This window comes from Amphiprion ocellaris, chromosome 6 (genome assembly GCF_022539595.1).
Source record: "Amphiprion ocellaris isolate individual 3 ecotype Okinawa chromosome 6, ASM2253959v1, whole genome shotgun sequence".
NCBI classification, from domain to species: Eukaryota; Metazoa; Chordata; class Actinopteri; family Pomacentridae; genus Amphiprion; species Amphiprion ocellaris.
The window spans coordinates 20,366,377-20,383,981 of NC_072771.1; the positions used below are offsets into that span (position 1 = coordinate 20,366,377).

Sequence of the window (17,605 nt, forward strand, 5' to 3'; positions counted from 1 at the left end):
ATTTTATTGTGGAATAACGATCAAACACAGAGTCAAAACCCTGCACTGCTCGTAAGGCTTTACACACATAATCCTGTCTAAAGCTGTGCAATTATTGGGCACAATCCAAAATATGGCAAATGCACAATATCTGGTGCTATCACACTGACTGGTACCCTGCAAATGCCTAGACTTACAAGTGACCTTAAAATAGGATGGTGTCTGTTTGTAGTGCAGAGACATGTTTCCGCCTCTCCCATCTGTCTGCTCATGGAAAGGACAGATAGTGTGGGACCTGAGGGCGATGTTAAAGTCTTCCTGCCTCTCCTTTTGTTTCCACCTTGCTTCTACGTCTGGGTATGGCAGGAAGATCAGGACCGCTGTGAGGTGACACAGAACTGCTACATTTAGTGGTGTGGGCGGTGTCCCTGTTAAACCTCTTACAGTGTCTCAGAAATACTCAAAACCAAGTGATTCTTCTCACTGAAGTAGAGTCAGAGGAGCCATATCAGGGTAGGAGCTTCGCTTCGCTGTTTCACATATGATTCAATGCAATAATAATGCATAATGCAATCATTATTTCATGAAGGGAAAATTCCTTGTGGCTATCGCAGGTCAGGGATCAACCACAGAACAGAGCACCGGGAGCAGAGATGGGTAACACTCGGGGATGCTTCAGCAGTTCAGATCCCTGCTGTGGGTTGATGAATAGGTGTCGCACTGCTTGGCTGTTGATTTCAGCTCACAGCCTACTGTCAACACACCAATATCGAATGATCAGCCTGAGTGGAATCATGTTGAAATATATTTTGTCAGCCACACTGCATGAAAATGTTGTTTGTCCTTCAATTCCATTTGAAATGTTTATTAGCGATGCTTGTCCTGATCTATTACAAAAAAAAACACTTAGCATTACAGGTAGGAATGCATTGATTAAAGCCTACAATTAGAGTTTCGTCTAACTACTGTTATGAGTAGCGATTAATTTGCAAATTATTTATATACATGTATATCTGTCTCTAAAGTGTCATGAGTTTGTCAGAGTTGAAGGTGAAGTCTTTTTTTGGCAACTACCATTTCACACCCAAAAAATATTGAGTTCACAATTAGATAAAACAAACAAAAGCCACAACTCATTGTACAAGAGAAGCATAAAACATATAATGACTGGAATCTGCTTGACAAAGAACTCAAACTATTAATCACTTGTCAGAATAACTGCTGATTAGTTTTCTGTCAGTCAACTAATCCACTAATCGACCACACATTTCAGCTCCAGTTGCAGCCTAATGATTATTTTCATTTCAGTGTTTTTTTTCTGACTAATCACAAAGAAGAACAACAAACCTTAACTCAGAAATTGGAACTAGGGAAGATGTTTTATTTATTAGATTTTTCTTACTATCCATTCTTAGTTCCACTTTAATTATTGATTTCAGCAGGATTTAATACATTTTAACAGTGCTATAATCAAGCAGTCAGTCTGATTTAGTTTAAAGTGTTTCACAGATGAATGATTAGTTGATAGTAAGACAGAAAAATTGTGATCATAATGGAGTAAAATAACACTAGATTAAAATATAGATAAAATGGATTACTTAAACAGATTATAAACCTATATACAGATGAGAGAAGTTGAGGAAAAATCAAGAAACTTCTACCTCAAACATGTCAAGACTCTGCAAACAACAACAACAACAACAAAAAAGACAACTAGCCAAAATTCGAAATGTCAAAGCGTTCCTTTAAGGCAGTCGACTCCTGGCTGAAACTCAGGCCTGCTGTAGCAACCAAATCCTGGCTCTCTTGACTCCACGCAGCTCTGATTAATGGTAGAGGCTGTGGGTGGGTGGTAGACATGGATCTGCCCATTACCACACTGCAACATTGCAAATGGCTTCAATTACTGTGGAGTGTGCTGAGCTGGCAGTAGGGGCTCGAGGAGGCAAGATGAGCAACGTGTACGATCCAGCAGCTAACTCCACTGTGATCCATTCATTCACACAACGTGATCGCCACATACGTCCTCTCCCTTAGAATTTAGCACCAAAAAATAAAGGGAAAAATGGCCAAGAATGATGATTTTGATCACTATGTCGTTTTCAACTTTTGCTTTCATTTTCAGCCAATAATTCAGATCTTGTTCTTCTGGTGCTCATCACAGTTTTCGCCTCTGATCAATCTACAGTAGCTGTTGAGGTTCTAGTCAGGAGACAGAGGGTTGGATGTGTGAACAGCGTATGTGCAAATTAACGTGAAGGCTGAAACAACACTACATGGCCTCTCTCAAGGCCTCGGGGTTTCCCTCTCGGCATTGTAACACTGTTTCCCTTGACAAACTGACTCGTCGGCACTAAACAGTAGCAGGACATATTAAGGGCTTGCCAAGTGGCTGACAAGTATCACGAGGGCCTGAGCGCCCACGCCTGCCCCCCTACCCTGGCACAGGGGCAGCCTCCAGTCAGGGACAGCCTTCCTGAGCCAGAGCATTGGGGATTCCCTACGATCACGCCCCTGTGCCCGGTGCCAAGAGCGCAGCCCCCCTGTAGTTCTTCATGTAACAAACCAGCTGTCTCCATCAGTTCACTGACCCACATTCAAAACCTTAACACAGGAGTCACAGCAGACTCCCACGGTTCCTCACAACAGCCCTGCTCCACCTCTAATTGTTCACCCCCTTTATTACTTAAGTGATGGTCAGAGATGAAAAGAAAAAAGGACAACAAATTTGAGATAAAATTGAGTCAATGACTGCGCTACTGGAAGTGGAAAATGATCATTAGGAGTCTTCCACCCACGGCTAAATGCTCTCCCTTTGCAAATCACATCAATTAATGTCATGGGCTATGAAAAATGCTCTCTGTGTCATACCACATGGAGGGAGGACAGACGCTAATAAGTGAACATACTTATCGGAGGAGGTGGGGAGACATGGGATTCCCTCCGTTCCTCTTGTCTGTGCGGGAATACCGTGCTCATGGCCAAGTAGAGGCCAATAATAATGCAGCAGGTACGCTACTGAATTCAGCCAAACCAACAATGGGAGTAAAATCTGAACTATTTCTGTGTTCATAAACCAGGAGTTTCATACTATGTAACACAGCGTCTATTTAAATCGCGCTCTTTACAAGGACACTTAGTATCTCCAGAACTGACCCATCAAACGAAACATTTGATTATCCGAGAGTGAATTTTTTAATTTCATTTCCCTTGAATAGAGAGAACAGTTTGCAGGAGAGAGGAAGTGCTGCAGCGGGAGTTAAACTCATCCACTAGATTAAGGATGGGTGTATCCACTCAGTTCAATTGCTTCATAATGTGAGGGTAACCACTGTACAGGAGCTAGTAGCAGAAAATGAGTATGCTACAGTTTATTTTACACAAAAAATTATTTAAAATATTCTACCTAGCAAGCTATTATTCCTTCAGCTTAACCAGCTGTGACACAGTGAACATCCTAACAATGCGATAAGAGTTCATCTCAGTTTCCCCAAATGTGAGCTGGATACATTAAATACGACAAACACATCTCTTTTGACATTTCTTTTTCCAGAGTTTTCAACATCAAACAGACTTCAGTCTAATGTGCCTGGATTGTTTGCTGACAAAGCTGTCAAAACTTCAAACAGCAGAGACTGGCAGCTCCACTCATTCACGGCCGCAACGCTTGAAGTCTCAGACCGCCCTGATCTCCCCTCAAATCACTGGCTGTGACCCGAGTAGAACAGACAGACAGACACGCCTCCTGTGAGGTGCGTTGCTGTGCATCCGAGTACCGTTGCCCACCTTCCCACAGACGTCAGGGAATGGAAAAGTAAGAAAACCCAAAGGATAAACAAAATAATAACTCTGCAAGGCAAACAAGTTTGGCTTTTGAGACACCACAAAAAAACAAAACAAAAGATACAACAACGACATCAGTGGTAATCAAGGTTAAAAGTAAATTGTTTGTTCCATGTGTACTGACATGGTTGATAAGGATTTCAGTTTTGGCGGAGGTTAATGAGACATGGTCAGGCAGACTCGTGCAGGTGTGCGTGGGAGCCAATAATACTTGTCTTGACCCCGCAGGCACTAACACTGCAGCAGACTCACTCACTAACCTCATTAACATTTCCCTTGTTAAGTTCAAGCACTTGGAGAAAATTATCTACCTAAAGCAACTCCAAATGCTTCGATTAAAACCCTGTAATTGTGAATTATGCAAAATGACATGTCCAGACAAAACAAAGCAGTGAGTGAAACCTGGTCTCCAAAGTGAATAGATGGTTGTCTACTGTATAATAATAAATCCAACCACTAATAATAGAAGCTTCAGTCATGTCACTAATGCACGGTTTCAAATCTAATGTGGACACATAAAAGCAAAAAACCTGACAATGTGGTGATTTTGAGAGGAAACGTTGAGTTTCAGCACCTTGCTGTAATCTTTCTATTGCTGATTCAACAACTAACTCTTGGCAGTTGTGTTGGTCACTGTTGGTACATGATAGATGATACTGCAGTGGCCTACAGTGTTACAAACTGAGGATGCTGGTGAGTGTGGAGTCATTACCGCGGGATGACTTCTCCTGCTCAGTGAGTGACAGCGGTGCGTCTGCAGGCTGCTCAAACAACATGAACTGGTAGCGGTGAAAGCCGGATTTCTGCGGCGGGGTTGGGGGATAATAATCTGAACAGGAAAACAAAGAAATCAGAATCAGGAGAGACGAGACTGGTAATTGATAAGATATATGATACTCCTTGATATCCCAATTCTTTTCACTGTACAAGGTTTCTAATCACTCAAAACCTTGTCTTGTATGTGGATTTTTTTTTTTTTTTTTTTTAAGATCAAACCAATCCTTTTGCCACTCTGGGTTGTAGGTAATAAGCAGGCTGGAAATGTTCTCTAAATTTTTAAGATGGTAAACATGTCCAACTTCATTGGGGAAGGTGATGGCAGTGTGGTAGTGAGACCAGATATGAGAACTTTTACACTTATTGAGCCCCATTTGAACTTACAATGGTGAGTAGGAACTATATTTATTCTGTGGAAAGGGGATATGAAACAGCCACTTAAAGGTTACACAGAAACAATAATGAATTAAATATGCTTTGAGTACTATTGAAATAAATACTTTGAACAAAACAATAATACAAAATGACTCATTTGAACTAGATATATGCATTTACTGAAGCACATTGTACAGCCTACACAACATAAATAAGTGAGATTAACTTGTGTAAATAAAATAAACCTAGATGTAATCAGTGCAGTAAGTGAATGCTATACTCACCAGTGAGGGTTGTTCCTTGTATCTGTCCTTTCTTGAGTGCTTTGCCCTGGGAATTTAGACACAGATTCACTTAGTCAAATTATGACGGATGGTCAGTTTACTTTTGGGCCAAACCCAATCACAATTGTTTGAACATTGTCATAAAAGCCTAACAATCTGACTACAAAGGCAGTTCAATGTGCCATCACTTTGCTGCCTACAACATGATGCCACAAAACCCTTAATTTTGTGTTCCCACAGACAAATATTCTGCTCTCACTTTGCTCAGTGGTCAGTCATCTGAAATGGAGAGAGGCTGGACAGGCCACTTTATTCTGAAGTACATTTTATTTGGAGCCAATTTTATTGGAATCTATCCAGATGAAATCTGACAAAATTAGACAAATACAGTCATAACAGCTTTAGTAAAGATAAAGTCAAAAAATTTGACGACTTAAGTAATGATTGGCAAAATTATTATTTGTTGTGAGTAATTTAAAAATCCAATCCCACAGGAAGGAACATAGTTGGTTAAAATATGTCAAAGTTATGACAAACATATGAAAGATTTTTGTTATATTAATATCTGAAGACAGGAGACAATTCCCCGACAAAAGACAGTTCTCAAGCAAATTAAACCACTGACAGGATTTCCAATTTCCCATATTATTAATTGTATATTAACCTCCTGTTGCCTAGAAACAGACATCATGCTACCCGATGCGAAGCACAGATATTTTTCATGAGCATTTTCCACTGTATATTTGTCAGGTTAAACTGCCTCATCCTCAGGAAGCACACAGTCAGGTACTTCACACTGCATATTGCACACAGGCATGTTTGTTTAATAGACTTGGCTATTTACTGCAAGACGGCTGCATCCTTGAGTGGGAGGAAAAGGACTAAATATGCTGTCTGTGAAATGGCCCAAAACCCACTTGAGGTAAGCATGGAAGTCCCCATCACATACATCGAGTCTGTGGTCTCAGCACCTATTTCTGTCCTCTTTTCTCCACACACAGGCTCCCCCCACAGGGTGACAAAGGTACTGTGATATTAGACAGCAAACAAGGACAAAGACATGCAGGACACTGAGTTCTTTACTCCTTTCCTTTGATCTTAAATCAGAAATTTCAGTTGGCTTGAAAATAGAACCAAACACAATACAGGCTGTAATAAGACAGAAACATGAAGCTGCAGTTCTCTTTACAAACGTGAACTCAACCAATTTAAAACATAGTCCACACAGCAACATATTTTTTATATCTTGGGAATAATGCAACCACATTGTGCACTAAGTTGTTACAATTTTTAGAGCGATAAACATATTACACTGTTGGAAAGACATCTTGATCCCCCTATTTCAGCAATCTAATTAGTACCCTGAATTATATTCCTGAAAGAGAAAGAAAAGATATAGTTTGCTTTCTAGTCATATGTGAGACAGAGAATTATTAAACTGGACCAACCACAGTTTGACTATTTTTGAAAATACTGCATCTGTCATCTGGCAGCTGATGAAGTGTTGTTCAGTGATGATTATGGTACATACAGTAGTGCCAAATAAACATTTTAAATTCTATTGTCACAAATTCATAGTGTCTGCATTTCAATGCCAGAATGACTAAGATACACATAATTTTGTAATGAAGCATTTATTAATATAATTCCCATGATGTATATTTTAATGTTCCAGTAAGGATATTAACAGTAGTACAGGACATGTTCTCTGTTGTGCATCATCTATGATAATGTCACTGCAGTACTGAACGTTTAGCAGTAAGTATTAAAGTGTTTACACTGACGCATAAAATTCAGAAGATTAGTTTCAGTTGTGAGTATCTTCATCCACAGATCAGTGAGAAAAAAAGCTTTATTTAGAAATAGCAAGAGTCCTGCAGCCCGCAGGATCCAAACCCATTACCATAGCAACAGGTAGTCAACATTTGAGCGTGCAACATTTTCCCACATCTTAATGCTTGGTTCTCGCTCATTCTCCATGGCACCCCTTGCCCTTTAAATTTCATTATAATACATTGCGTATAAACAACAGCAAATGAATGCAATATTGAAATTTAGCCAAATAATAAAAGACAAGTCAATGATGTGCAGAATTCACATAAAACCGCATAGTGTATATTAATATTCACAAGACATCAAAATCACAGATGCTGCTTATTGCATTTGGTGTTTAATCTATTCCAGAGCAGCGCTGGTATCACATGTCGTAGTGACAGGGCAGGGCAGTGTTGAGTTCACTGACTCTGAATGTTCACCGGAGAGTGACGGACTCAATCACACTCATCTACAGGACATTCTCACATGGTGGGCGGCCTCCTCCAGGGACCTTGCTGTGGGGGTGTGACACAGAGGCTGAAAAGTTCTGACCACTAAATGATTGACAGCCACTTGCTGTGTTAATTGTGTATATTAAGAAAGGTTCCGCTTAAAGTATGGGTTACATATGGTGCTTTACTCCCGCAGTATTTCATACAATTAGAAATACACTGACACAAAAATAAAATGCCACAATGGCATGTACAAAAATTTAAAACTGAAATAATGATTCAAGCAAGTCAAACACAAGTCAACACAGTTTAAACTAATTAAATTCGACTAATGTTTCTCAACCCTGAATGAGTTTCGGGTTAACCTCACCCATGTGTAATCTGGGAATGATGATTTATTTGATCATTTATTTGTTTATTGGACCCACCAACAAGCTGCTGAACAAGTGACCCTAGCTTAACTTCATCAGTTCTTATAAGTGGCTTAGATTTAATACATGACAAAAAACATTATGTAGGGCCTGATCCTAAGTGTTAGAACCACAGCACTGGCCATCTTAAAATGAATGTAGCTGGAAAAATTTTGAAAAAAAAATGAGAAATGATAAAAATGATAAACTTGACTAATGATACCGTAAGCTGGAGTGATACTCTGAAACTTCACATACACTAAAAATTATTGCTCTAATACACTTAATAATGAAATGTCTGTTGACAACATTGCTAAAAAATGACAGTTAACCTTATGGAAGTATAAAACAGAATGATAAATTATATTTAACAGACAAATGAAAGAGAAATTATGGTGTAATAAAAGGCTGTTTCTTGTTATATAAGCTGCATTTATTAGTGTTTCATATATATCTATATAAATTCTACATATATTTATTACATACATATAAAAAATATAATGTCTTAACATTATATAAATATCAATTTCTGAAATATACCCTGGAAATAGTGTAGCAATTTTGCTGTACAATATCTATGTTCACCAAGAGCTGTATTTTTGGATCGTCTTTCTTGACCCCAAGCTGCAGATAAAGCTTGCATTACATAATACAGATGTCAGAGAAAACAGTAGTTTGTACAGTTGCTCAGTTTACTCAGAAATAAATAATAAATGTGAAACATGTACCTAATTAATTCTAAACAAATAGCATAAATTCACTACCATTAACTTTTTCTTTAAGGTAGGCTTTTAATTTGAAGCACTGAATAGAAAATCAACGGAAAATTAAAATGTGTATCCTCATTACGAAGTCCAACAGCTAATGTGTTAGTGTTTCAACTGTTGTAAATTTGCAAATTATGTCATTTCAGCAACAGAAAGTTGAAAAAGACTAGAACTGGCTTCATTGTGTATGCAGTTTCCAAGAAACACACTGTCACTTTTCTCTGTAAATATTTTCCCATTTAGGCATCACACTTTTACCATAGACTATATGTTCCAGCGTGTCAAATTTGCTGAATTTATTCTATGTTAATTTACTGAACTGAACATACACCGATCACCCAAACATCTAAACCACCTGCCTAAGACTGTGAAGGTCCCCCCTGTGCCGTCAACACACCTCTCATAGCAGACCTCTAACAGCAAACAACAGACCTCTAAAGGGGTCCAGTGATATCAGGCACCAATATGTTAGTAGCAGATCCTTTAAGCTCTAGAAGTTGGGATATGGGACTTTCATAGATTGGACTTGCTTTTCCACCACATCACACAGATATTTTTATAATCTGGGGAATTTGGAGGCCAAGTCAGCACCTTGAACTCTGTCATGTTCTTCAAATTGTTATTTTAGCACCACAGTGTTCTTTAATTTACTAACATTAATTTAATGAAAGGCTAAGTCAAGCTATTTATTTCAAATGATAAGAAAACTAAACAGAGCGTGATCTGAAATATCTGGATGGATTCATGTAACAGTTATTCTGAAGTTACTTAGTCTAACAAAATGCAACTACGCACTGTATCCTCATACTAGGGGAATACCCATTCTTGTAGCTGTGATAGTGAATCACACTGAGTAGTGTGGGAGAAGCAGCAACTGACAGAGATAAAAACTGAAAGCGTCAATATAATTTATGCTGAAGCATAAGGGTGTTTAAATCTTTCAACTGGAGACTTTACGGACAACCGGGACATTGCTTCTCATACAAATAAAGTGACGTAGAACCAGTGAACGATAAACAGCATTGGGAGAGAAATTATGGCACCTGAAACAGACAGACCTGGTCGTCTTGATTTTATGAGATCGACTGTTTTCTTGGCTGTCAGTTCACTCTCACATATAAAAATGTCTATGTAAATAAATCTAATGAACATTCGTAAAAAATGTTGAAGTGCCATATTTGTTGGTGGCTGATTGCTTTTCAAACTGTAAGAAGTTGTCTTGAAAATGTTCTACAAAGAGAAATCATCAATTTAGCTAAATACTCCTAACTATCTAGAAGTCCGTTGATTTACTAGAAACAGGAAATGTCAATAGGGACACTACCTTTCAAAAGGGGGCCCTGAGTTCAAGACACTACATTATGAAAACATTGAAAGAAAGAGTCACTTTAAGCTCTTGTATATCCGACCCTGAACTCTGACCTGCCTGAAGTTAAATCATGAACAACACTGTAGACTCAAAAGCAAAAAAATATCATTATAAAGAATTGACTAACTATATCAGAAATTGTTTGTTTCTAAATCTTAAACAATCTATTTTCACAAAAGATTCCTTCATTTATTACCAATACCAGATCTAACTTACGTGCACCCAGCTGTGGTGTTGCGGACGTTTCATCCTGCCCCTCCCTGCTGTCGTGCTGTCGTGGGAAAGCTTGCCTTCATGTTTTACTGACTAGTTCACACTCTGACTCAAACAAAGGCAGAAAGGATCCCAAACAACCTACACATTATGAGCGATGAATAATTCTCAAAATCTAGAAAAAGCCATGCAGCAGAGCTTTTTCTGTGGGTCACGTAATAGCCTGACACTCCAACACCAATATTCAGTGCAACAAATCTGCCTCTGTTTTAGGTGAAGCACAACTAGGGCTGATCTGGACCATCAAATTTATCCTAATTTATATAATGATTCAGAATAAGCTCAGAGCTGACAGTGGTAAAATTACCCCCATATAATTCTTATCATGAAACATTGATGGACTTCTAATTGGTCTAAAAGGGATGATAGACAACTGGGGGAGTTGTAAAGGTGTAATAGTTAACTGTATGAAATCATGCTTAATGTTATACATGAATTGTTAACTTTTCGCAGTCTTCGGGCAGGAGATGAGCAGTGTGTTTGTATAATGTGTCCACATAACTTCCGCTAGGAATCCTCTGACAAGAGCCAATAGGTAGGAGTCCACAAAGAGGTGGTGGGTGGGTGCAGGGGTGCGGTTTCAGCAGGAATACCCACTTGCCCAACAACCCTTCTCCTTCTCTGTGTGGGTGAGTGCTTCCCTTTGTCAGCAAGAGTTACTCATGCACCTCCTTGTATATCCACCACTTCCCCCTCCCTTGCACACCCTGTAAACCCACACCTACGACAATCAGCACCCACGTCCTTCTAATGCAGTTCTGAGAGCATCATTCTCCCTTTTACTTGCAGTCAGGCTAACAGACGGGGAGAGAGAGCATGACAGATGGTGTTCACAGCTCTATTTCTGAGGCTGGACTTGTACCGCCACAGCCACCCCTCCCCCCCCTCGCCTATTCCACTCAAGCCAAGTGCTTATGACTACCTCCTCATCTTCGCCTCAGTAATCAGCCCATTCATTCGCAGGGTTATTGTGAATTAAAAGTGTGTCTCACAAGGAACCTCACGGTTTACAGGTTAAGCAGCGCAGTGTTTTTTCCTAAGTGGAACAGAGAATCACATCACTGATCAACTATGGGACTTCGTTATGTTGACAACAGAAAAAAAATTATTTCTATTGATAATGACTTTGAGTTTACTAGAACAATAAGCAACCATTCACTGAGAAAAGATTAGCAACTTATACTGTATACTACATGAAAAAAAGTTTGTAACTCATGACAACATTACAGGCAGTGTCCTAGTCAGAGGTAGGTCATCTAAAGAATATAGCTGTCTTTATCGGCATGGCAGGTCTTGACAACTATCATGCAGGTGTCGATTGCGTGTGTTTACCAAAACTACTGCAGTGTGTCTGCTGTCAACTCCAGTTGTCTACTCTCTGCACTCTGCTTTCCTTGTACTGTCTTTTTAGCTTGCTGTCCTAGGGAGTAATATTGGTTCTCAATAAGGAAATGTGGAAATAACCCCTGGGCCACTAACTCAGAGTCCAAAGTGTAAAGTCATGTTTATGTCCATGGAGTCCCCAGGCTCCAGCATACAACCCAGATGTGATCTATAGAACGAACCAATGCACAGCAGAAACTGACAGCCAACCAATAGTTTGTCAGTGCTGTGGAAACCGTAGTGAGCTTGCCAGAGGTTTGTTAATTCATCTCAGAAGTGCTGCACTATCCGTGCTGAACCTGTCCAGACGCAAGGCCAAATGCCAGATGCTCACTGCCACTTCTATAATTCCATATGGCTACAGTTACTGTAAGCTGGCACAGGGGGCACACAGACCTTTCTGTACACGATTGCTTCACACCCCATCCTGCCATTTTATGCCATAATTCCTACCAAATATTCCTTAGGATGCCCTTCTGGTTTATGGTTGATCAGACCTCTTTAACACTGGCTAACCATCGTGCCAACAAAAGACTATGTATCCTCAAGTCTGACATGTAAAGCTTAATTCATGATTGCCACCATCTGCCTTGCCAGAGCGACGCAGAGCAAAAGTGGTATTACTGCTGGTGTATAGTGTGCTTTAAGGTTGTTTCAGCTAGCCGAGCATCTCTCGGTTTTTTGTACCTTGGTGTGTATGATGCAGCTGGTGCATTTGCAAATGGACAAATTGGACAAGCCTATAAGCAGGTCTGTCTCTACAATTATGTCTACGATCCATCAACGCGGGAGAACCTGTGGAGGTAGGTGCTGCAACAACTGGAAAAGATGAGAGACTTTTTTCAGCAGTGACACCTGCCGTTTGGAACAAGACTGCAGAGTCAAGTACAAATATAAAAGGTCATGGCTCTGAGTTGACATCAGTTTATGTATGTTACGACCAATACATCAAGAATAATGTTGGCTTAAATGGCTATCCACCTTGAGTGTGGTATCTGTGCCCTTTCACAAAAAAAAAAAACACGAAAAAGTCATCACCGAGCTTCAGAAGAGGCTGGAGATGAACATAATTAAGCAGGTTTATGTAATACCATGGATTTGGTGGCCTAAAAGAAGCCAGGTAGTGGTAAAGAAATTAAACAGCAACACTGGTGAGCTCTTTGACACAGGACACTGAAGACTTCTAAATTTAAATTAGCGTTTTCTTTTTATCCGACAATTTAGTAAGGATTATTAAGGTTGTTTTTACCTTTACACAGATTGATGACATGTCTTTTATCAGGTGACCGTCATGCTGGATGACGCTTCTGAGGAAGACTGCAGACGTAGTCAAAACATGTAAAAGTAAAAACATCCATAATAATACTTACTAAGTTCTCAGATAAGAAGAAAACGCTAATCTATTGAAAAGACGACAAAATGAACACAATCAGTCTACTCCTAACTTTAGTCTTTAGGCCAATTCATGCATTCAGACTCCACATCTACAATGGTACACAGGCTTAAATTTCATCATCCACCTAAATCTGCCCACTGTGGATGTCCATTTGGAGCACAAGCTTTGTGACTGCACAGACTGTCTGCACTACAAGCAAGCAGACTGTGCATGTGCAAGGAAAACAAATGGTGCTCAAAACAAATGTGAGCTTTGATTTGTACATGTTTTTTGATGAAGGAGCCCAAACACCGTGGGAAGTTCTAAATTCTCTCGAAGTCCTGTGCAATGTCTGCACACTGTGCTTGATACACCACAGGAATATTCACTGATGTGGTGTTACTGCCCAATCTCTAAGTATCTGCTATATCCTTTGAAAATTGTGCTGTGTTCAGTGTTAGGGGCGATGTCATTTCCTGTGCACACGGGCATGGATTTCTTGTATTGTGGACAGCGTGCAAATCCCTGGTCTGCTTTCAGAGCCCGCATTGGGCTGCATACGCGGATCCAGAAAGCTTAAATTGGTCCTTACGCTGCCGGGAGGCTCTCAAACATCTCAAAAGAGCTAGTCAACTTCTGCCAGAATTAACATGAGCTGTCATCCTGCAGTACAGTTTGCATAGCCCAGAGATTTACTACTGATGCTACCTACACATGAGCATACATCATAGTCTTTGCTCACTCAAATCACACAGCCATCATGAAACTGCACCAATGTTCTGGTGTGATATAGACAAGAACCCAGAGGTCATTATAAGAGACAACTTCCCTACCAACCAGAACCTGAGAGGCATACACCAATGAATCACAATGTCAAAATGAGCTTGCTAATATTGTGTAGGTTCTCTTTATGCCAACTAAGTAGCTCTGACCCATGGACTACACAAGACCTCTGAAGGTGTCCCAAGGAGCCTCAAAACATGTGCAGCAGCTCCTTCAAGTCCTGTAAGTTGAAAGGTGCGCCCTTCATAGATTGGACATCATACAGATGCTCAATGTAATAAAGATCTGGGGAATTTCGATGCTTAGTCAATACCTTGAGCTCTTTGTCATGTTCCTCTAACAATACCTGAACAATTTTTTACGGTATGGCAAGGCACACTATCCTGCTGAAGAAAGTCACTCCCATCAGGTAACACCTGTGCCATAAACGGAACTATGTTGTCTACAACAACGTTTAGGAGGGTGGTATGTGTGGGAGTAACAGCTACATGCGTGCCAGAACCAGATTTCCCAGCTGAACTATTCCCAGAGCATCACACTGTTTTCACTGGCACAGGGTAACAATGTACACTCATCCAGCCATCAACTTTAAGAAAAGAAAACGTGACTCATTAGACCAGGCCACTTTCTTGCTCCATTATCTAGTTCTGATGTCTCTGTGCCTAAAATTTCCAATACTTTGTGCATTAGTAGCTCTTCTGTGGGATGACACCACAAAGGCCAGCCTTTCCTCCCCACATACATCAATGACCTTGGCAGCCCGCTACTCTGCTGCCAGTTCACTGGTTGTCCTTCCTTAGACAACTTCTGGTTGGTAATAAACACTGCATACCTGGAACACCCAAAAAGACCAGTTGTTTTGGAGACACTCTGACCCAGTTATCCACCTGTCACAATTTTGCTCTTGTCCAAGATACTCAAATTCTTATGCATCCCATTATTCCTGCTTATCAGCTTCAAAAACTGACTACTCACTTGTTGCTGAATATATCCAAGACCTTAACAGGTGCCATTCTAACAAAATAATCAATGTTATTCACTTAACCTGTCGGTGCTTTTAAAGTTGTGGCTACTTGCTGTATGAACCTATGTTTTTCCTATTAGGTGTGCTTCGATCATTCTGTTTTTACTACAGCCTCACAGCAGAGGATAGCTGTGCTAAACCACACTGCTCTGGTCCTGCTGTGTAACAGCGTCAGCCACCAGTGATGGTATTCTGCCATCAGCTGTCTTCGGCAGCTAAGCTACTGTGTGTTTGTGGTAGAGAGCAGAGTAAAGGCTTTGTTTAAAAAAAAAAAAAAAAAAAACTCTGTGTTCAGCTCTCAATGCTTTTGCGGCTTCAGCTATAAGGAATTTAGCTTTACTCCTGTGTTCCTGTTTGCATTGCCAGTTATCAGCCGCAGTTTACTGTCTACTAGTCACTTTCAGCCGTATTGGAGCTGTGTTACTCCCCTAATGCACACTGAACTTTCCCACTGCTGCTGTTGTGCATTTAACACTTTTCAATGGCAAACCACAGAGATGCTTTCCTGGAAAGCAATGCATTTATCTCATAGATAGCAGAGCTTCAATAGTGGTTCAGGTAAACAACTGTACCTTGATTTGCAGTGCAGTGTGTGGGAAAAAAAAAACATTTGCACGGAGATAGCGTGGCTTGGCAGTTTATAGCATGGCTCAGCACAGTTACTTTCTCTGTGGAGTTTGCCGCAAGGCTACAGATTTCATAAAGTTTAGTTTTGTTTAATAATTTCTATTAACATAGACAATGAAGAAACTGAACCAGATGCTGAAGAAGTGCCTCACAGCTTTCATCTTTTCAGTTGCACTGGAAACCCAGGTGCACCATATTCCTCTGGTGAAAAAACTGTTTTGCTGCAGGTAACTACAGGTAACTATTAGCCAGGGCTGAGTAAGTTCTGTCTGTCAGATAGATTAGACACAGACTGTAGCAAAGTCATGTGCTGTATGACATGGGAGTTGCTTCCAACTTTTTTTTGATAAGAAGCAACTTTTGTTTACTGGTTGAGCAGCTGGTACAGGGCCATGCTTGGTAATGGGAACATATGAAGCATTTATAGCATACAGAAGATATGTTTTATTGTCTTGGTCATGTTTTGCCAAAGGAGGGTAGCGATGTTGCTGGATGCCCCTCTGTTACCCTCATCAACATATGGAAATCATGAGAATGTCAAATCAAACTTAATACATTAAATTAGTTAATAAGTTAAGTTAATTAAAATAATGTATTAAACACATTCTAATTTTCACAGACTTTTTGATGTAATTCAATGATCAAAAGTAATTTAGGTAAATTATTCATTGAAACTGCTACATTATCTAAACATGGATAGAATAATGACCCATTCTTCTTCAAACTTCTTGTAATGATATATGTACAAAAGCCTCATGGGCCGGAGTCTGGGGATGGTCGAGAGAAAAACCTAATGGTGATCGGCTGAGTGGGAGAACTGGCCTCAGCGGGAGAGGGTGAAAGCCAGTGGGGGAGCCACCCCTGATCTGCTTCAGTGCATCAAGAAATTAACCCACTTAACAATAGCCTGCTGGACTAATGGCTTCAGTAAAGAAACTCATTTGACTTTGGTAATGAACCTGAGTTAGAAACACAAACAGTCCAGTTATTAAGTGAACTCCCGCCATCACTGACATCACCTGACACACTATGACATACTAAACCTACACTCCTTTGGTTCTGCTCATTAGTAGAGAGCGATACTATTACTCAAATCACTGACCTAAGAAACTAGCCACCCAAACTCATTATCACACCCATCTATTCAGTCTAATTTGCATACATTAGAAATAGGCCTCAACAAAGTGGCCGTGTTGGGTTGGTCATCTTATTCTTAGAGAGCAGATTGGGCCTAACAGGGCAGCATACAGGCCAAAGTGAGAGTGTTTTAATAAGCTAATTTCATCCAACCTGGGTGCTGCTTCAACTACAGCTACTATGTGTGTGAGTGTGTGCGTTAGCGAGTATGGGTGCTGATGAGTCTGTACTTTAGTACTGTTGAGGGAAGCCCAAGCCTGAGTTCCCAAGGTAACAGTCGGTTTGAGTGGGGGCTGGCTGACTCATTTGAAGGGAATCCTGGAACCTGAACAAGGCTGCCCACTCGCCCCACCCCCAGCTTCATCAGCACAACAAGCAAACAAGGCGCTGACATGTCCCCATATAGGGCTTCCCACTAACGGGGGTGGCACTGGAAAATCCCAGCCTGAGCATTGCCTACAAGTAGCATCAGAAGACAGGCACACAGAAGCACGAGGCCTCGCTGCTCCATGGCTACAACGGTTTCTGCCGGCAAGGCTAGAAATCCACAGAGATCAGAAATGGATAGATTATAATATGCCTACAAATGCATCCAGGCACGTGCTGGATTTTCATTAATACATCAAGGGACGAGGGAGATGTAAGGGGGCAGGAGAGTACGCTTAAGCTTATTAAACAGTCAATGGCATAGAATTAAAATAGTTTTTGAGGTGTGAACAGTGACACAAAATAAATGAGCATCAAAACCTTGTGGGCCTGTGCATGAGGTAGGAGGAAAAAAGCAGTGAGAGGGAGAGGAGGACTAAGGAGGAGTAGGAGTAGGTGGACAAGAAAACGAACTCTTTGCCCACACAATTAATCTAATTATTAAGAAATTAAAAGAGATCAACAGGCGTGTAATTGACCACTTAATTAGTTCAAGGTCAGTCTGT

At 40.4% G+C, this 17,605-nt stretch overlaps 1 protein-coding gene across 2 annotated transcripts in view; it reads right to left on the reverse strand.

The window, feature by feature from the left end:
* The window catches only part of LOC111578650 (phosphatidylethanolamine-binding protein 4), a 54,505-nt gene that overhangs the window by 2,563 nt on the left and 34,337 nt on the right, over positions 1–17,605 (reverse strand). For both annotated transcript variants that reach the window (XM_023285559.3, XM_055011247.1), the window contains exons 5-6: positions 5,259–5,304; positions 4,535–4,651 (exon numbers count right to left, since the gene is read on the reverse strand). In XM_023285559.3, coding sequence (XP_023141327.2) covers positions 4,535–4,651; positions 5,259–5,304 — 163 coding nt within the window. The remainder of the gene's footprint in view (positions 1–4,534; positions 4,652–5,258; positions 5,305–17,605) is intronic.